At 42.2% G+C, this 21,812-nt stretch overlaps 1 protein-coding gene across 1 annotated transcript in view; it reads right to left on the reverse strand.

Moving 5' to 3' along the window:
- Positions 1-21,812, reverse strand: part of LOC308305985 (ryanodine receptor 3) — a gene marked incomplete at its 5' end in the record, with an annotated part of 342,849 nt that overhangs the window by 38,271 nt on the left and 282,766 nt on the right. The window contains 8 exons of the mRNA XM_080750884.1: positions 4,451-4,555; positions 8,703-8,831; positions 9,462-9,550; positions 10,419-10,499; positions 19,538-19,611; positions 20,629-20,705; positions 20,794-20,873; positions 21,347-21,446. Of these exons, the coding sequence (XP_080607010.1) occupies positions 4,451-4,555; positions 8,703-8,831; positions 9,462-9,550; positions 10,419-10,499; positions 19,538-19,611; positions 20,629-20,705; positions 20,794-20,873; positions 21,347-21,446 (735 nt within the window). The remainder of the gene's footprint in view (positions 1-4,450; positions 4,556-8,702; positions 8,832-9,461; positions 9,551-10,418; positions 10,500-19,537; positions 19,612-20,628; positions 20,706-20,793; positions 20,874-21,346; positions 21,447-21,812) is intronic.

Consider the following 21,812-nt stretch of genomic DNA (forward strand, 5'->3'; position numbering starts at 1 on the left):
AGGTAGTCCAATTTCCCAAAAAGGGGGGGGATGTAGGAAGGTATGTCTTGAGCGACTGACCGCAGAACCTCTTCTGTTTCTTCTTGCCCCTAAGAAACGGAGGAGGTCCTGGTGTCATTCGTTTTGGGCCTGTACTAACCACGGGCCCACTTAATGGTTTGACTCTTGGGTACTGAAATTTAAGCTGTATATGCGATCCCCGAAGACCCCGCCTTGGTCCTGCCACACGCCTGCGGGTGTGGCGTGTTCGTCCCGGGTGTGTCAAACTTCATTTTTGGATTTGCTGCATTCGGGTCTGACATGCTACATGCGCGCCTGCCATGCCCCGTTATACGTGCGTATGCCGGATCCCATGAACATCTGTATAGGACGCTCCCTGTGTGGGGTATGGTAGGGGTGCCTTGAATCGCCAGAGGGGGTGTTGACTATGTCCCAAAATGACGATTCAGGTCACCCCATGATTATTTTAGGCTTGCATCTTCAGGGTACAATTCCCTGGGGAGAGAGGCCTCCAGTTAAGTGTTATAAGAATGTTAGAGTGTAAGAGTGTAAGATGAGTAAATAGGCCCACGGAGTGTTCAACTTTGCACTGTGTATTTGGAGCGGTAACCGTGGTAACAGCCACGGTTAAAAGAGGCCCGATCTGGATATACAGTGCCAGGTTGACCATTGTAACTACAGGGCCTAATAAATATAAAAAACAATGCAACAATGGATAAAATATATTTAAAAAAATCGATCAAAAGAAAAAAAATAGGGTTTTTAATCCTTAAAGGTTGTGCCTGCATCTTTTTGCAATAAAAGATGAAGTGAGGAAGAGGGTGATGAACTGACAGGTTAAAGGGTTTTCTTATATGATTTACAATGAGAAACAGTTAAGACCTTTAAAGTTATCACTGTCCATGTAAATAGAATAGACATCAGGAATGACAGAATTGAAAAATGGCGTAAGCTTGTAGATCGGCTATTTTAAAAAGACTCAGCCGAAAAATGGCATGAGCTTGGAGATCGGCTATTTTCAAAAGGAAATATAAAGTGCTGAAAAGCTATCTTTCAAACTGTCATCTCTGAGTTTACTAAAGATGTTGAATGCAGGGGACATACTGTACATGCTGTGCTCTGGTCTTGTCAGCCTATTTTCCACTCATAACTGTATTGATTGCACTTTGTGGGTTGTTGACACAGAAAACTAAACGTATGCAGCCGTTTTTTGTGGCTGATGCGCCTGAGTGGAAACTCGCTGTCAGCCATAAAAAAGGTACTAAGCGAAGGGGCGCTAGACCACAGTCTCAGTGACAGAGGAACAATGAGCCGAGGGGCCCGACCACAATCTCAAAGCGACAGGCGACAGGCGAGGGGCCCCAACGACAATGTACGTGACCACGTACGCTTTTACGCCTCTTCATATCCATAAGTCAAGTAGGCTGTGGTATTGCGCTCGCATACTCCTCACCTCCATAGGTAAATAGGCCACGAGATAGCAACGGTTGCAAAAATTGCAGACAGCCATTGTGGTTAGACGCTTTTGGCGGGCCGCGCCATACGAGACAAACATTTGGCGGCTAATGGTGATATGTTTCCCGCCAAGATGATCTTGTGGGCGGGTGACCCAGATAAGGTTCCGGGCGAGGAGTATAAATGGATGGTGCTGCTTACCTCTAGTTGTCTTCTCGAGGGCTGCTCACTTGTAGCATTAAAGTCCCTTACTCTCTGACCTTCTGTCTTATGAGGCTAGACCACCCTTTTGTACCCTTCGGCCGTGACTCTTAGCTTCTTATTTTACTTAGATTCTTTTTACACTTAGTATTTTTCTGAGATGCATAGGATAGAAAAGGCTCATAGCCACTATTATAATCTGCTTTGCTCAATGTTCTAATATTATGATAAATGTTTAGCATAGTTACTGCAATGTAACTTTTATAACTTTAATGTTTTAAACCTTGTAATCCATTTTTGATTTTTAAACTTTTTCATTTTTGAACTTTTACTTGTAAGCCCTTAAGGCCTTTTTCCTTTTCTCAAAAGACAAAAACATTTTATAACTTTATAAAATAAAAAGCGTGTAAAAGCCTTTTTTACCAAACCTTCCTCTCCAGTCCTTTTCTTTCTTTTCTCTGAATTGACAACTATATCAAGATCTAAGGGGTTCCCTAACAGCATCGCGTTCGGCCCCTGAGAGGTAAGCAAGGCTCCCACACTACGGCTGTACATTTACTGATACACACACATCTCATATAGGTGGATATTTGCAATTGATGTTTTAGAAGTATGTCATGATCATTGACGTTGTGAATGCATTGGGAATCGTGCTTTGGTTTATTTCATTATACGTGTTGCTGAAAAGGATTAGGAGAATATATATTAACACTGCATATGGTGGAAGGAATTGAATACGCAATCTCTGGACTCTGGCTTTAGGGTTGCATTCTGAGGGTGTTAACATATTACCTAAGATAATTTAGCTAAGGTTTACAGTAATTTTCCTACAGACATTAAGGGGTGACAGTCACCATATTTAAAGGATAATAATCAAATTCGGGGTAAAATATATATATTATTGCCGTTTGTCCAAGGAGATGCGTCCTGGGTTCCTTCCGCCATCCAGTGTATCTGTGTAGGGTACTCAGTTGTTTTGGATCGACAGAAACTTTACATCTTTGCATATATCTAGATTGAGAGAGTAGGACAGGTTAAAGGTCGATAGACTTTGAGGAGCCCTCTCAACCTCTACCTTATCCTCAATAACAATCCTCTCACGTTATTTCCTTCTAGTTCCCTTTCATGAGTTATGGGACTAAGCTAGTTGGAGAGAGGAGTTATCGAGGGGTCTATCGGTGGTAACCAGGTTAGGTCTGAGCTCCAGTTGCTTTCCCTGGAAGGCCTTCCAGGGCACTGGCCGGACTAGCTACGACCTGAAATTACCATAGGGAAACGATTTGCTGTCTCTTCTTTCCCTACCACAAGCGGCTGCAGTTTCATAGCATACACTTCTGTGTTGACGCTTGTTTTAAAAGGTCCCGGAGGAGGGCCTCCTGTCTTGCAGTTTACACACCTCTTTCAGGGGTCGTGACCTCAGGGGTCGCGACCTTCTGTCAAGGTCAACAACATGATCTGAAATGGCAAATCTTTGAGTAGCAGCAGCGCTATAGAGAGAGATCTCTCTCTATAGCGCGCAATGAGGGCCTCTACAACTCTTTTTCCCGGGCTGAATCAGGGGCCCAGCACGTCCCTGGGGCTGACTAATACCCTTTGAGAGGCATCATTTGTGGGAGCTTGAAGGCCACTTCAGAGTGTGGCGCGGCCCCATCATGGAGCCCGCGGGGGCCTCCTCTCCTACACCTTTGGGTTCTCTCCATACTTCAACAGCGGCCGTAATGCTATTTTACTGTCGCCAAGCAGATGGCTGGCTCACACTGACACATTTAGTCTCTGCTCCATGTGGGCGTTCAGCGGGCCATCCATCTAAAGTGGGATTTGATGAGCTCAATTGTAACCCCCTCCACCTGTCCTCTCTGCTCATTTCCAGCTCCCACAATCGGCCCCATGCCCCTTTCAGATGGCACTGAAATAACATTAGGGGGATGGACCTGATACCTGGCCTATTGGAAATAGAAGCTTTTTTTTTTTTTTTTTTTACATGAGAAGTCAATGCATCTTCTAGTTCAGTGGTGCTCAAAGTGGGGTCCGGGTACCCCCAGGGGTCCCCAGTTTAAAACATTTTAAAACATTTTTTGAAACATTTTAACAACACAACACACACATCTTGTAAAACATAGTCGTTTGGGGGGGGGGGGGGGGGGGGTGTCCTCCTTGGCATGAGAAAAAGTTTGAGAACTACCGTTCTAGTTTAGAGAATGGCAAGGTGTTGTCATGACGTTGAACTGGCCTTAGTTCATCCTTGATCTTAGAGAGCCCTCTAGTGGTTATGAATGTTCATGTGAGGAACAGTTTAATGTCATATACCAGGGGTCTTCAACATTTTCAGGCCAGGGACCCCTTAGTTGAGAGAGAGATGAAGCAGGTACCCCCCACACAACCTTTTCAGAGATTCAATATAGTTTCTTTGTTTGCCAGCACAATCATCAGTGTATTTTGGATTCATGTCAATTTGTGTTTTCAGATATTTAACCGCTTGAACCTTCAATACTTAATCCACTTGACCTTTCACTTTGTACTTAGTCTGCTCTTTTTCCCCCTCCACTATACACTAAACCCCTCTGCGAGGCGTTGTGAGCTTGTAGATCTGCCATTTTTGGTTAAAGTTCTCAGAATCTGGTTAAGAATCTGGCTAAAAAGGAGTTTTTTTTTTCTTTCTATCACACAAAGATTTGGAGGACCCCCTGTAGTAACTCTGTGGACCTCCTAGGGGTCCCGGACCCCCTGTTGAAGACCCCTGTCATATACCAAAAGAAGAAGGCTTTCCAGAGGCAGTCTAATAAAGGATCCTTACCTGAGACAGCTTCATCTGCATGTTTGCAAACACATGCAGGAAGCCCACCACTGCATCCCACAGCCGGCTGTGAGCCAAGCTCTGCTGGTTACCGATGCATGGACCCTAGAACAACCAAACACACCACAAGTAGGCCAGTCACAATTATTACATAATCGCAAATATTTGACATAATCGCAGATATTTTGTCACAATCATCATGATCGTATCCATGTTGAAAAAATGTCATATATTTGCAAACATTTTAAAAAATAGTGGAAATAGCAGATCTACAAGCTCACAAACGCGACACGTTGTGAGCTTGTAGATCGTCTATTTCCACTACCACTTTAAAAAATATTTAAAGTATAACATCAGTCATTTCTTTGTATATTTAGGTTATGCGTCATGTCTGCCATATGCAACTTCAAAGCCTAAAAGCCAAACAGAAATGTAATTGCCAACGTCAAAAACACAACTAAATTGTTAATCACAATTATTTGAGTGACAATTAATCGTCATGTAAAATGTCATAATGGTGACAGCCCTAATCACAAGATAATATAGGATTCAGCTGGTTACCAATGAATGACCCCACAACAGTCATACACCTCAGGGCGACATGCGACCTCGCCCTAAAGGGTGAGGTCTCGCCAATTCTTGGCCATCTGGCCAGTGATGTACGGTATATTGGACCAGTGGTTGCATGTCTCCATTCCAACACTAACCCTATACCTAACCCTAACCTCTATGGAAGTGCTGCCACTCCAACAATAAGAAGTCAATGTCGGAGTGGCGACATGGCCCCCCTGGACTAGTTACCCATATATGGAGACCCCTAGTACCCATGGAGATCCATGTACTATATGGATCTGTATATGGAGATATGCTGTGAGAGCCCAAACATGCTTACTCAGTTATTCGTTATGTGAAAGTCCTATGATGTCTATGGCATCTGACATCATACCATTTTATGCGCATACATGGAGATCCCTGTCTGTTAGTGTGGTATGTGGCCTCCATATATGGGCATTCCCATATGAAGTCCTGTTTGATATGGGCTTAATATTGATGACACCAGGGAACTCCATATATGGGCATAAAAGTGTTAGTGTTACATCACAGTGAAGCCAGAGTATGATGTCAGAGTGGCAAACCCATCCTGTTCAGAGTGGTTCCCCTGACATCACAGTGACATCAGAGCAAGATTTTGAAAATAGAAGATCTACAAGCTCACCATCATGTGCTTGTAGATCGGCTATTTTCAAATAGCCAAAGTATACTGGATGTAGAACTTGTGGTGGTTAATGTATGTTTATAGTTATACAAACCTAAATCTAAAGAGGGGGGACAAACCGGCTCGGACGGCACGTGTCAAAACAGCCGCCTCCATTATTTTCAATGAACCAACACACACCAGCCACTGTCGCTCCGATACACCACTGTTCTATTTTCCTGGCGTTTCTCAGGAAATGGGGAGAGAGATGGGGACTTGGGGAGTGACACGCAGCAAAGGTTGCCGGGATCGGGACTCGAACCCGTGACACACTGTCAGGCATCAGAGCCTACTGTATGTGGTATGCGCCTGGACCAGTAGGCCAGCGGGCGCCCCGCACTCAGGGTTTTCAATTGTGGGCCCTGATCCAGAAAAGGTTGAGAAACGCTGAGGCAGATGAAGCCAGGGCAGAGCTCAGAGCTCAGAGCCGTAAAGTCAGCAGTGTTTTCCTTTTACTGTGACATGTTTATAATGGTGTTGCACTGAGGCAGCAGCATTAAGTGTATCCAGTTTACAGCTCATAGAATTGTCTCGTGGTAGCTAACCACTTAAGCTGTCTATCGTTGCTGTGGGAAACCTACTATCTTTCTCCATATTCTAACCTTTTTTTTATTTCCCCCTCCCTTTAAACTAACACCCTACTTGATCATAGCCTGATTTCAGACTCTACGCTGGGGCTTGAGTCTGAACCTGTCTCCATTCTATTTGATTGAAAAGGGGAGGGGATTTCAAATTTGAAATTCCCAATCACAAGAGATCTGGTGGGAGGGGTTGTGTTTGACTTTTGCACACAAAACATTCCCTCCTCCCCCTCCCCTCAATGACATGCACCAAACAGGTCATTGTCTTTGATGTTTCATTGATTAGAGAGAATCACTAACGAGCTATTCGACGCTTGTATGGCTCAATCAATGACTGCAGTTCGGAGCCCTTTTGAAGTTCAAAGGGAGCAATTAAGAACTCTGGTGAGCCACGCAGCCACCCCTCCCTACACTGTTTCTGTTGATTTTCAAAAGTTAGACGCGCCCCTCCTCCGCATGGCATTGATTTCATTGGTCGGTTTCGGTCGGTTTGAGAAGCTTTCGGTAGCAAGAGACACGTCATATGACACATCCAGACCAAGAGATGCAGTTCACTCAGAGAGTGGGCGGGTCTATTGGCTGGAGCCAGGCTAACTTGATCATACCACTACAGCGTCAAACGAAAGCATCAAAAGTAGCAGATACGCAAACTCAAAGCGCGGCTCATTTGGAGCTTGTGGATCTGCAACCTTTGCTATTTTCTTTTATTTGAATCCTGAAATGTAACAGTTTTGGACATATGAGGTTTCTAACTTACAGAGACAATATCCTTGGTTGACCGGAATCCCTAGGGGTCTAGTATGTATACTACCGTATGTTCCCTTCTTGTCCTCCTCCCCATACACTACATTTCTTTTTTTTTAAAGATTTATTTTTGGGATTTTATGCCTTTATTTGATAGGACAGTAAACTGACAGGAAAGGGGGGGGGGGGGGGGGGGGGGTGGAGTGACATGCGGCAAAGTCGAACCGGCGACGCCATCAGGTATCAATGCCTATGTGACAATGCCTATGTGGTATGCGCCTAGACCAGTAGTCCAGCGGGCAAACCCATACACTACATTTCTTTGACAAAAAACAGACTACAAGCCCACAACACTTTCGCCGAATGTTCGCCCCCCCCAGAATAGGAACGCTGGGGTTCATGTGGTTTTAATCCATACTGTATATACTTAGTTGTATGAAGTATTGTACGTATATAGTATATGTGACTGAACCCCTGAACTCCCAGCATCAGGTGAGACCCTCGAAACCAGTGGTTCCCACACTTTTCAGTCCGTGACCTAAAAATAGAAATTAGACGTTTGCCTGTCTCTCAATGCGTCGCTTCGCGAGCTTGTAGACCGGCTATTTTCAACTTCTTAATTAGCCCTATTCACGGCCCGCCCACTCAGCATCCCCCTGGTGCTGAAGTCACGTTTTGAAGGGTAAAACCCTGCTGCCCATAGAGTTAACACAGAAATCGCAAATTGAATGCAATTTCCGAATAGTAAAGAATAAAATACGGCTAGCATGATCAAGAACACAAGATAGTAAAAGGCACAAAGCATTATAATTTACCTTACTGTTCGAAATCATGATTTGTTGGCTTTAAGTCCAGCTATTTCTTTATTAATTTCCCCTTCTAAACTGACGTCAGCACCAGGAAGTTGCTGAGAATTTTGCTGAGTGGGCGGGCCGTGAATAGGGCTAATTATTCAATTCATTAAAATTTGTGTTTGCCTGTTTGTTTGAAAATGTATAAAATTCTTCAATTTGGTTGTGACCCACTGTTTGGGAAACAGTGCTCTAAAACACAAGGTCTCTGCGCTGGTGTAGATGTATTTATTTTATGGTGATGTTTTGGCAGCTAAATCAATACCTTTACTGCATGAACCTAGGGGTGGGTGATATGGTGATAATTATCGTTGAGACGATACAATGTCTCAACGATATGCCTTTTCAGAGGTATCGTATATATCGTGATACAATTGAGGGAGCCTTGTAAAAAATCCGGTTTAATCGTTAATACAGAGATTCATTGCAGAATTCAATTTAAACCTGCATTTTGGTCTAAATCAGTAGTTCTCAAACTTTAAAATGTCTCCACTTAACTCTGACAGTATTCAAATGAAACCAAATGGACCCGTAAGGGTCCATTTGGTTTCATTTGTATACTGTCAGTTACATACTTGTAAAGTTAAATTTAGACATCCCAAAAGGAACCCAGAGAGTCTTGTTTTTGTCAAGTAACTTAAAAAATAACCCTAAAAACCAACGTGAAAAAAGAATCGTGATAAAATCGTGTATCGTGAATCGTGATACAGCTTGGGAAAATATCGTGATATTGTATTTTTCCATATCGCCCACCCCTACATGAACCTCAGTGTACAGTACCTGTATATACTCCTTACTGCATGAACCTCAGTGTACAGTACCTGTATATACTCCGTCAGAGAGTTGAAGATCTGCTTGGCCACAGCGAGAGCTTTGGAGAAGTTCCTCTGTCCTGCTTCGTCCATGACATCCTTGCCAGAGTAGTACCAGTAGAAATCACTGATGGATTCCTGGGAGAACGAGTGACTAGTTGATTAACCCATTCAGGCCTAGAGTTATTGAATGCTTTAACCAATGAAAAATAGCAGATCTACAAGCTCACAGCGCGGCACTCGGTGCCACGCTGTGAGCTTGTATATCTGCTATTTTTTATATTTAAAGCATAAAATATTGCGTCATATTGTGTTCAGGCCTAAATGGGTTGATTGTATACTTCTAAGTTCAGAGGTACAGTTATAAGACAATGCTAAAAGGAAGGATAACACAAAAAGCCCTGAGGCCTTGTTTCCATTGTGGTTCTACAGTATGTATTCAATTCATCAAAACATGAAGACAACAGTAGGTCAGCCGCTAGACCCCTGGGAGATGCTGAGGTGGAGCACAACACCATCAGCTACCAGTACACAGCACCCAAGCCGTGCTGTTAATTCTCAGAGCAAAAATCAAACTAGCTCTTGACATGAATCCATTGACACCAGGAAAGTCTCTGTTTCATTTTAGATTTTAGCATTGGCTATTCAAAAATAGCAGATATACAAGCTCAAAGTGTGTCATTTGTCATTTAGAATCGGCCTCAGGTCTTAATGGGTCCAAAAAGGTTGAGAATAATTGAAATATATATTCACGCAACAACATCTCACCTGGAGTCTGAGCAGGTAGTCCACAGTGCTGATGATGATATTGACCGTGGTCGTGTTCCCTGTCTGAGTCCTCAGGAAGTTCTGGAAGTCTGGGAACGGGAACCAATTGGGAAACAATGAGTTGGCCACAGGAGACAGTCAGACGCTCCAGCTTTGTACAGCTTTTGACTTTATTGTGGCTTAGAGCCTAGGGTTCCCAAACGTATCAGGCCGCAACCACCCAAAATAATCTGAACTGGGGATCCACCATCTTGACAAGCACTTGGCATTGTACGAGTTGAGGCATTACATTTTGTTTCACTCGATTCCACAGATAAACAGAGGAATGCAGATCTGGCATTTTCACTATAATAAAAAAGGGGGTTTAAGTATGGTTATTTCATTTCAGCGTAATTTAATTTAAGTGGCTCCTGGGAGAAGAGACACCAATTTTCTCATTCGGGTCTTGCGCTGAAAAGGTTTGAGAGCTCCTTTTTCTTAAATTGATGGAATACTTAATCAACAGTTTGCAAAAGAAAGTGATAAGCTCAGGCTTGTGATAAATTGCAGATATCTGTAAGTGCTCTTTTAGAGCGCTGGTTTTGGAGGAGACTAACGAGTCACACTTTTGCATGCCTGTTGGTTGATGCATTACATTTTGTATAACACGATTCTATTGTGAAAATGGCAGCTCTGCATGCTCACAACGTACAAAAAAAAAACTCAATTTCTGCCACTAATATTTGACAATTTTTAATTTTTAGAGGTATTAAAAAGTCCTTAAATTGTCACTTTAGAAATGTGCAAATACCCTCTATACCCTTAAACGTTATGTTGGTGTGTTTACCGTCGAGTGAGAAAACAATGTTGCACATTAAGTTAATCATCTGGAGACCCCCAAAATAATTTGGAGACCCCCAGGACCACTGGTTGAGGACCCACTGACCTACAACATAAACATGGAAGGGATCCACCTACCGTTGTTGTGTCCTTCACAGAGCAGCTGCAGAAACCTAAAGAGATCCTTAGTAAACTCATCGTTCTGCAGCACCTTGGAACCTGCAGGCAATAGGAAGACCAGATTGACCGCCGGTCCCAACGTTGTTTCTTTCCACAGAGTTACATCAGAAACCCAACATTCCATCATCAGGCACCGGGGGGGGCTAGCATAAATAACGCCTCTGTCGGGTAAAAACCTCATATTGTCCAAAACTGTGACTTTTCAGGATTAAAGGAGTAGTTCACCCCCAAAATGATCACGCCATGAGACTAGAGTTCAATAATACTTTTTTTTTAATATATTTGTCACATTGTCACAAGACAAAAGATTTATTATAGTAAATTTACCCCCATTGATTCTGGATGGGGACCCAAATGCATTTGGTTGGGAACCAATGAGGGTAAATTTACTTGACCCTTGGGCCTTGACCCTAAATGTACCCCCATTGATTCTGACCCAACTGCATTTGGGTCCCCATCCAGGCCCATGCATTTGGGTCCCCATCCAGAATCGATGGGGGTAAATTTACAATAATCCGTCTCCATGGCATGAGTAATCAATAGAAAAGAAAAAGTCATTTTGGGGGTGAACTACTCCTTTGAAATGAGAAAAGTATCAAAAGTAACATATCGACATGCCACGTTTTGAGTTTGCAGGTGTGCTACTTTTGATACTTTTGTGTGACGCTAGTAGTATAAGCAGGGCGTTAGTTTAGGAAAGAACACAAAAAAGTTGAAACATGGAGATAAGAGGTTTCTGCCCGACAGCAACGATAAGGAGTCCACAGAAAGTGTTTTTTTTCCCCTTCCTTTTATTTGAGCGACGGTAGGGGCGTCACAAGGGGTAGGAAAGTGGGACTGAGTTACCAGGGCCCAAGGTGGAGGGGCCCTAGTAACTTTAGCTATTGAGAAATAACAGATATACAAGCTCACAGCGCGGCACCGAGTGCCGCGCTGCGAGCTTGTAGATCTGCTATTTTTGAAAAGTAATGAAAATGTGCGCAAATCTTTGACTATATGTATTTTTTAAGTGAACATTTGTAACTCAAATTTTGCTTCTGGGGGGGTCCCTGGAACTAAATATTTTGAGATGGGGGGGGGGGGGGGTCCTTCACGTGAAAAGGTTTGAGCATCACTGACATGGAAACAGGTTTCTTGGCACACATTTTCAGGATTTTTTCAAAAATAGCAGATCTACAAGCTCGCAGCGCGGCACTCGGTGCCGCGCTGTGAGCTTGTATATCTGCTATTTTTCAATAGTTAACATTCATGGGCGGCCCGCAGTGAATCCTTGTACCCAATTTGGTGTGACGCCCCTGAGCGACGGAGCGGAACACTTTGGATATCACGTCCAGAGAGCGAGGCGCCTCTCCAACCCTCTGCACCAGGCACGTGCACACATAGACATCAAATGGGGCTTGAGCCCCTGCCCTTTTATCCGTCTGTAAAAAGTGCCCTCTCTAGACCATGAATGCAGTTTTCACTATGGTGAAAGAAATGCAAATACCCTCTTTCCATGCCATACCTGAAGGCAGCATTCAAGAGAATTGTCTTGTCCAAACTCTCCTGAACTTGAATGCAGCATTTTATGTTGAAAGAATTGCCCTCTCTGTGTAGAAATCCACACCCATCTCCAGTATTGCCTTTTTTATGCTTAGTTTAGTGTGTTGTGAAGTACCGAAAATAGCCGACCTCCAAGCTCACAGCGCGCCGCGCTGCGATGCGTTGTGAGCTTGGAGGTCTGCTATTTTCAATAAATTTCAACCCTCTCTAACATTCTCTGCATGTCCCTGAGAGGCACTCATGTCACGGAAATTCAGTTATTTTCTGCGAGAGCCGCTCAGAGCGTCCGTGGAAGTAACGGTGGGAAGAGGAGTGCTCCAGCGCACCTTTAACCATAGGTAGGGAAAAAAGGGTATTTTACCAGAGAAATGTCATGGCATAAAGCCAAGGGTCTTTAACCATAGAAATGCATGGCAATAAGGCGCTGGCAGCTAAGAAAAAAACACTTTCTGTGGAGACGGCCCCTAACTTCTTCAGGCACCATGACTTGCATAACTGCTACTTCTTCATACAGCAACTGGGCTTTGTATAAGCGCCATAAAACTGTGTGCACCACTACTGCTTGCCCAGACACAAACACCAAAATGACAGCGGGGCATTATCGATAATGAGGAATAAAAACGGTTTCACATGGGCAAAGCTTTGCTGTTTCCAGTAAACAAAGCTTATTTGTGAGGGTTTTTATTTCTTAGAACACGGCTTTCTTCCAAAGACTCCTGGAGTACGTGGTTATAGTACCATCGACATTTAAGAGACAAGACAAGATCCCACGCAAACAACAAGCATTGACGTCTTTACGTAAAGGAGCAAGAAAGAAGAAACACAGGTTGTCGGTTCATTTTCTCGGGGCAGCTGGACTATATGGACTCGACAAACGTTCCGGATGTGAGAGGAGCATGCATGTGTTGTCTCCAGTCCAGAGCACTAAAGAAGGTGATATCGCATTCAAGACGAGAGGGAGGCAGAAAGGGAGAAAGAGAGAGAGAGAGAGAGAGAGAGAGAGAGAGAGCGAGAGAGAGAGAGAGAGAGAGAGAGAGACAGTGTTGATTTCGTCGACTAAAACTATGACCAAAATGTTTTCTCGACTGCATTTTTTTCACTGACGAAAACGAAATAAAAACGAAATAAAAACTAAGTTGTGATGTCTAAAACTAAGACTAAATATATTGACAATTTCGTCACCAAAATAAAAACTAGACTAGTGGAGAAGATAGTCATTTTGTGTTTGGTTGCTCTCAGGTGTTGCATGCTGAAAATAGCAGATCTACAAACTCACAACGCGTCGCGCTGCGATGTGTTGTGAGCTTGTAGATCTGCTATTTTCAGCACACAACCAAGTGTAAAATCAGTCATTATGATGCCATCAAAGCCTGCCAAAATACATTCCAGTTGACTAAATCAACTGTAGATTTAGTCGCCTAAAATCTTATGGTATTTAGTCGACTAAACTTTGACTAAAACGAAAACTTTTCAGGTGACTAAATTATGACTAAAACTAAAAGACATTTTATTCAAAAGACTATGACTAAAACTAAATCAAAATTTGCTGTTAAAAACAACACTGGAGAGAGAGAGAGAGAGAGAGAGAGAGAGAGAGAGAGGGAGAGGGAGGGAGAGAGAGAGGGAGGGAGGAGAGGGAAAGTTGTACGGGTTTGGATCATGGGGAGCAGGGAACTGGGTGAATTTGCAATCAGGATGGTGGCATTTCGTATAAGAATGAGTAGAATCTAAACCATGTATTTACCCCGCTCACTCACGTTGACTGCGACCCGATGGGTTAAAAACATGACCAGAAGAAAACAAACAAACAAACAAACAAACAAAAGCAGACATAAGCAAAGGAGAAGACATTGACGTTTCAATCAGAAGAAATATAGGAACAAGAGACAGGTAGCTCTACAGTTATGTATAAATACATATCGCTATATAACGCTAGGTTCCAGTAACATCACTGTGGCAGCCTGACGCGTTATTATGATTCACACCACAGCTCCAGGCGGAGCCGCTCGTTTCGTTTCACCAGCGTCGGCAGGTTAGGTTTAGGCATAGTTTTACTGAGGTTAAGGTTAGGGTTAGGCATAGTTTTACTGAGGTTAGGGTTAGAGTTAGGCATAGTTTTACTGAGGTTAAGGTTAGGGTTAGAGTTAGGCATAGTTTAGGTGGTCCTCCCACCCGCCACCTCCGCACGGTGCAAAAGAAGCGCTCCCTAGCTCCGGTTCAGCCAATCAAAAGCTTCCATGGGCGGGGTTTTCCTGGAGCTGTGGTGTGAATCATAATAACGCCACACTGACATGCGCTCAACACGTGTACACCAGGTCTCGTTAAGCAGCTCGTTAAGCAGCTGTTTAGACTGGAGGAGAGAATGCTACAGCACCAACAGTCACCATCACTTATGCCTGGGTTTATGAGGTGAGAATGAGTTGGAATATGCATGGCGTCACTGTCGGGCAGAAACCTTGTATCTCCATATTTCATATTTTTTAGTTTTTATGTTTTATGTTTTGCCAACAGTAGACCTACCTAAATACACATACTGTGTACAGCGTTGCACAGCAGTAGTCAAAATAGCCCTAGAATGTCTGTGATCTTACAAATAACACTTGATGTAATTCTCCAAATACACAGCCATAGATCGGTCCTTTTGCGCGGTGTTGAGCAGATAATCTCCACGCGATAAAGAGATGTGTGCTACTTGTGTACTCACCCAATAATGAATTCCTCAGACATTTCTGACATTTCTAGTTTCATCATATCCCTTTGAAAGTTCTGGCAGAAAACATGTGTTTAGTCAAATATCTCCACTTTTCCACGAACTGAACACGAGGGGCCCGGAATTTTTTGACCAAAGATTTGACCAAACACACGTTTTCTGCCAGAACTTCACAGCGATATGAAACTAGAGGACAATATCTGTCTCCAAAGTCTGAGGAATTCATTATTGGGTGAGTACAGTAGTAGTAGCACGCACCACTTTATTGCTGCAGAGATTATCTGCTCAATGCTGCACAATAGGACCGATTTATGGCTGTTTATTTGGAGAATTCCACAGTGTGTTATTTGTAAGATCAAATACATTCTAGGGCTATTGTCAAAATTGCCCATCAAGCTCACGACGTATCGCGATGCAAGGCGTTGTAGGGTTTGATTATTTTTTTTATGTTCAGCTAAATGCCCAAAATATAGGGACACCAGACTGAAAGTCGCTGTCTGTGGGTATTATAAATATTTAAGCAATAAAAATTATTATCAAGAGCTCTCTAGAGCTACATTGGACCCATTGGTAGGCCTGTTAAAATTATATCATTGTCTAATCGAAATAATTTGAGATAATCACAATTATTTTGTCATAATCGTTTCCATGTTAAAAAAAAATCGTACCTAAACAAAGCAGAAGTAGCTGATCTACAAGCTTACAAAACGTCACAAAGTGACCTTTTTTGTATACAATTAATAAATGTCAGTCGTGTCTTCACATATTTCACTTATTTGTCATATCTTCATTGTGCATTTTTTTATTACGAAGCCTAGAAGGCAAACAGAAATGTAGTTTATATTCATAATATTACGTTCAATTAAAATCGTGTAACAATTAATCGTCAACTTAAACGTGTTCGTGACAGCCTTTAATTACTACCCATTGTAACACGGGTTTTGTTTTTGGATTTTACTGAACGTGCAATGTTTCAGCCCGAAGGTGACGATGGGCGGAGCGCAGCCGCATACCGTATGCAGTGCACCCCATCGGATCAAAATAGCATGCTCTGAAACATGTTGTCATCATGTGGTCATGATACTGTAGCTGCACGTGTGTCTTTTTGGGGGGGTTTGGTTTGGCAGTGACAGACAAGGCCTGGACAGGACTCACACATACACTATAGCACAGTGGTTCTCCACCTTTTCAGGCCGCGACCCCCAAAATAATCATCCAATCCAATCCAATCCACTTTATTTATATAACACATTTTAAAAACAGAGTTTACAAAGTGAATCACTAAAAATCATCATATCCTATTTTAACTATAGGGACCCAGCACCCTGACGAGCACTAAGAGTTGAGGCATTACATTTCGGATAACACAGTTGTTCTATTGTGAAAATAGCAGATCTACATGCTCACGCCTCGCAACGCGAGGCGTTGTGAGCATGTAGATCTGCTATTTTCACAATTTCTGACTCTAATATTTGACAATTTGGCTAAAGTTAAATGTTTCATTTTAGAGGTATTAAAAAGTCCTTAAATTGTCACTTTAGATAAGTGCCGATACCCTCTATACACTTAAACTGTATGTTGGTTTGTTTACTGTTGAGGGAGAAAACAATGTTGCATTAAGCTAATCATCTGGGGACCCCCACAAATAATTTGGGGACCCCCCTGGGGGTCCCGACCCACAGGTTGAGAACCACTGCACTATAGCACAGTGGTTCTCAACCTTTTCAGGACGCGACCCCCAAAATAATCATATTTGAAACCCTGACAAGCATAGTGATAAAACAACGCTATACATTCAGTTAATCATCTGGGGACCCCCAAAATAATTTGGGGGTTGCCCCCTGGGGGTCCCCGACCCACAGGTTGAGAACCACTGGTATAGCACACTGTTTCTCAACCAGTGGGTCGGGACCCATTTGTGGGCCACGGACCAAAAGTCAAAAGTTTCCCCTCCCCCTCGAACTAGACATTTTCAAACAAACAAACAAACACATCTAAGAAATTCCATGAATAAAAATAATAATCAAGAATACAGCCGATCTACAAGCTCACAATGCGGCACAAAGAGACGCGTTGGGAGCTTGCAGATCGGCTATTTTCACTAGTTTGGGTCCTGGGCAACCGTTCTCTTTTGGGTCTTGAGCTAAAAGGTTTGGGAACCACTGGTATAGCACACAGGCTGGCATGCATGTTGGCACACGCTGGCTTACTGTATCACAATGATTCTCAACCCTTTTCATTTCAACGAAACAAAGTCTTATGTACACCTGATTGTAGGCAGTTATGTCGATGAATTTGGCTTCCAACGTAAAAAAGACCATAAAGGGACTTATTTGGGTTTGTATTGACTATACTTGTACTGTTCTCCATTTTTGTCTAATAAAATAATCAATCAATCAATCAATCAATCAATCAATCAATCAATCAATCAACATACTGTATAATTAAAGCAGCATCACATTAAGTAAAAGTTCTTCTTCAGAACCTTTCCTTAACGTGATGCTTGTTGTCTTTTCATTTCTCTACTCAGGCACTGGGACATAATCTCCTGCCTGAACTGAGGAGTGTAATTTTTACTTTTTTTATTTTATTCTTGACATTTGAAAAATAAATATTCTCTGCTTTAATATTGAATATATATATTGAGGTGTATTTGGATGAATTGATTTGTTTCCTAAATTGTAGGAGTTTACATTACATTTAGTTTGACTCAGTTACAAAATAAATAAATATTGTGAAAATAGCTGATCTACAAGGCCACAACACCTCTGTTGTGAGCTTGTACAGTATTTTCAAAATTAATATACAGTATATATTTTTATATTATATAAATTATATTATTTGACAATTTGGCCAACGTTTGACCAGTTTTTATAGTATAGTTTTTTTGATAACCTTTGATGCAGTAATGGTCTTTATCTTTTTATTTCTTTGTTTTTGGGTATTAAAAAGGTATTTAAAAAAAAAAGCCCCAAAATCATGTGCGGCTGGGGGCCCCCTGGGGGCCCCGACCCACAGGTTGAGAACCAGTGCTGTAGTTACACGAGGACGCGACGCACAGGGGACATACAGTACAGTACATGTGACAACATGGAGATGGGAATAAATCCCCTTTGAAAACTTAAAGAGCGAGCGGATGGGGTCGTGGGTGGGGCTAATGCTGTGCCGTTAATGCCGCGTGGCCAATGACGGGCCTCGTTAAAGAACAACAGCGGCATGGGGGGGACCAATCATTAGCCGGTGGGAGGAGACAACATGTCACAACAAGGCTTTAATTTTTTTTGGTTGGGGTCATAACTCATTATTACTCATAGATGATACCAGAGCTATAGGATTACACCGACCGGAGAGCGGTGGGAATCTGATCCACTTAAAGGACAACTCTGCCCTAAATCACTTCTAGGCTCATTTTCCTACTTAAATTGATCCAAAAAGACTGTCCATGGGGTCTATTAGGCAGAAATGCACCTGTTGTCCAGTTTCCCCAGCAGAACCTAGCAGCTCTCATAGCATAGAGTGGAGCCTATAAGCCAATCGCTTTTACACTATTTGTTGTGGTCAAAAGTGTTTTTATTTTTCATGAATGTGGTACTAGTTGACAATACAAACACATCCATGTCACCGTTGTCCCACACAAGCCATCACACTCTGCTAAATAGATTTTACGCTTTTTATGTCTTTTGCCAAGTGAAAAAGAAAATCACTTTTGCACACAACTAATAGTGTAAAAGCGATAGGCTTATAGGCTCCACTCTACAGCTGCTGCGTTCTGCTGGGGAAAATGGACAACAGGGGCATTTCTGCCTAATAGACCCCATGGAGAGTCTTTTGGGATCAATATAAGTAGGAAAATGAGCCTAGAAGTGATTTAGGGTGGAGTTGTCCTTTAAAGGTACTGTATTTCAGTGACTGCCTGCCTGGTTACCTTGCAGATTGAAATTAATACGATGAATTACTAACGATCAAAAGTCTTGTACATTTTTCAAAATAGCAGATCTATAACATAACTGTAGATCGTCCATTTTTTAAGAGACAAAGTATAAAAAAGGGCATAATTGGTTATCAATAATGATCCAAAAATGCCATTCTGAATTGGGCATTCGGCATAATGAGTACTTTTACTCTTGCTACTTTAATACTAGCTTGATGCCAATACTTTTGTACTCTGACTTAATAAGTCAGAGTACAGTTTTGATTACATTTTTTACAGTATTGCTACTTTTACTTCCAACATCTGAGTACCTCTCCCACCACTGGTTGTGGGCAAAGACGTCCTTATAGACATTTAAATGTGTTCATCTCCATTAAGATCTTCGTAATCAATAAACACTCACATTAGCGATCACAGCAGTGCACTCGATCACAACAGAGCAGTCAAGTTGCCAGAGCTTTACGATCGTTATTCCCATTTTAGAACAGCAACGCTTAGCATACGGCATGTCTAAACCCGAATGGATTGCTTCTCGTTCTTTAGAAAGTTTAACATTCAACCATTGCAGACTATTTATCTTTTATATAGTCAATGTCGGGCAGAAACCTTGTATCTCCAAGTTTCTAATTTGTATGTTTTTTCGTTATGTAAAACCTTGCTTCATCATACAAGACTGTCGCAAAAAAATCGTCTATTTTCACTATTTTAAATTGTTTTTTTTTTTGTAATAACAGAAAAGGGAAAGTTTTGGACATAACAAGGTTTCCACCCAACAACGACGACATCTAAACAGTCGAGAGAACAAAATGGGGACAAATTGATTGTCCGTGTTCAACTTGGGACGGAAATAAGGATAAGGACAGACAATGTCCCATGTCTGTCCTCGTCACTTACCTGAGCCTTCTTCCGTCACCATGCCCAGACCCTCCGCTTTGTTCTGCCTTTCAAATGCATTCAGATCCAGGACACTGACAGAGAGGACACACAGGACATCATGTCACCCGGGCGTACGTTTTTATCGTCACTGTCGGGGAGAAACCTTGCATCTCCAAGTTTCAAATTTGCATGTTTTTTTTCTCTCTCGTAAAGTAAAGCCCTGCTTCATCATACAAGGCCGTCACACAAAACTAGTGAAAATAGCAGATCTACAAGCACACAACTTGCAGATCGGCTTTTTTCACATTTTTTTTAATTTTTATTTTTTTTATGATAAATACAAAAACGAGCAGTTTTGGACATACAGGTACAAGGTTTCAACCTGACAACGGCGTTATGCTGTGTTATATATATCGTTGCCGTCGGGCAGATATCTTACCTTCATATTCAAACTTTTTGTGATTTTTATGAAAATGTACGCCCTACTTGATCATACGCGTGAAATGTTTTGAGCTTGGATTGTTAGAGCTGCTGCTTTTGTTATTTTTGAATTTCCATTCCTGAAAAGTAACAGTTTGGGACATAATGAGGTTTCCACCCGACAGTGACAAGGTTGTATACCAGGGGTCTTCAATGTTTTCAGGCCAAGGACCCTTTAGTTGAGAGAGAGATGAAGTAGGGACCCCTACAACCTCTTCATGGATTCCATATAGTTTAATCATTTGACAGCAAAATCATCATTTTGTTTTGGATTCATGTCAATTTGTGTTTTCAGATATTTAACCACTTGAACCGTCAATAATACAGTTGACCTTATACTCTGTACTTGGTCCTTTTCCCCTCTACTAAACCTCTTTGCCGAAAATAGATGATCTACAAGCTCACAACACCTTGTAGATCTGCTATTTTTGGAAAAAATATTTTTTGGCTACTAGGGTTCAAGTGGTTAATACAAAAAAGGTTTCTATCATCAAGATTTGGAGGACCCCCTGTAGTGACTCTGAGGACCCCCTAGGGGTCCCAGACCCCCTGTTGAAGACCCTTGTTGTATACTGTATTTTCTGTATGTAAAGTGGGTTTACCAGATGCGTGCCTGCCCCCTCCATTACCTGCAAGACATCATCAGGCCCGACAAACTCTTGAAGAAACCAACGTCTCTTTTCTCCTTCAGATAATCCAGCATTTTCTGTACAGAATACAAACGTAGAGTGTCGGTATAACGCAATGGAAACCATCAAGTATGTAGAATGTGTTCCATCAAGCACAGTGTGTACCTGCTGCACAATTATGTTGCCCCCGTTGAGAATGGAGATGCCCAGTTTCAGGGTGAAGGTCACCATTGGACCGAGTTGACCTGAGGACACAACAAAGGGAATGCAGTGTCGGTATGATTCCCTGGACCTTCGGCTGGTATCTGCCCTAAAGCATTTCTAGGTTTTATTATACCGTAGTATTAATAATGCTTTAGTGAGTCTTCAATCGATTACTTTTTGATTATTCTTTTAGAATTTACTAAATCGATCTGTAATATTAAAAACCTAAGCTCGACTATCACTTTCTTTTGTTTATTAAATCGTTTTGTTGGATTGACTGTTTCACCCCTAATTTATTGCCTAATAAGAAATGTGTTTCCAGTAAAATACAGCCTTTTTTTGCCCCAGGGCACCCCTGTAAATGACTAGTGTCACAGCACCCACTTTGAGAAACACTGCTAAGAGATTTGGTGTCTGTGTTTGGAGCAGACCAAATATAGATCCCAGCTGGGGGGCCCTGGTCAACTACTATATGAAGAGCTGTGCAGATAAAGGTGCCACTGAGCTGTCGTACCCTTGCTGGCGCTGATCATCTGCAGAGACATCTCTGCAGCTCCACGGTCGTGAAGCCTGGCCTGCTGGTAGAGCGTCTTCTGTTTCTCCATCTCCTTTTCCTGGATGCAGTGGTGGAAAGGAACTACAGTAAGTATGTTTACTTTTACTGTACTTACAGCTGCACAATGTAACTTTCCTCTTCTACCCCAGTTGTAATCTCTTTCCTGCAGAAGTGCTGAGTGATTTTTTTTTGCCATTGAGCTAATACAGCCAACCTGCTTGCTAAAGGGAGAAATGTAATCTTGACCATCGGGTCAAGATTCGTGTCAGATCCTGTGTTTATGTGAGACATGGCCATTGACACAAGTTAAATGTTTCAATAGAAGAGCAGGGAGGCAAAAATATACAACCAACCACCCAATAGTAAAAGTAAGTTATATTGTATTAACATACTCTACCATATAGATTGGACAAAATTACATATA

The sequence above is a fragment of the Nannobrachium achirus genome (genome assembly GCF_963921795.1).
Source record: "Nannobrachium achirus genome assembly, chromosome: 20".
Classification (NCBI taxonomy): Eukaryota; Metazoa; Chordata; class Actinopteri; order Myctophiformes; family Myctophidae; genus Nannobrachium; species Nannobrachium achirus.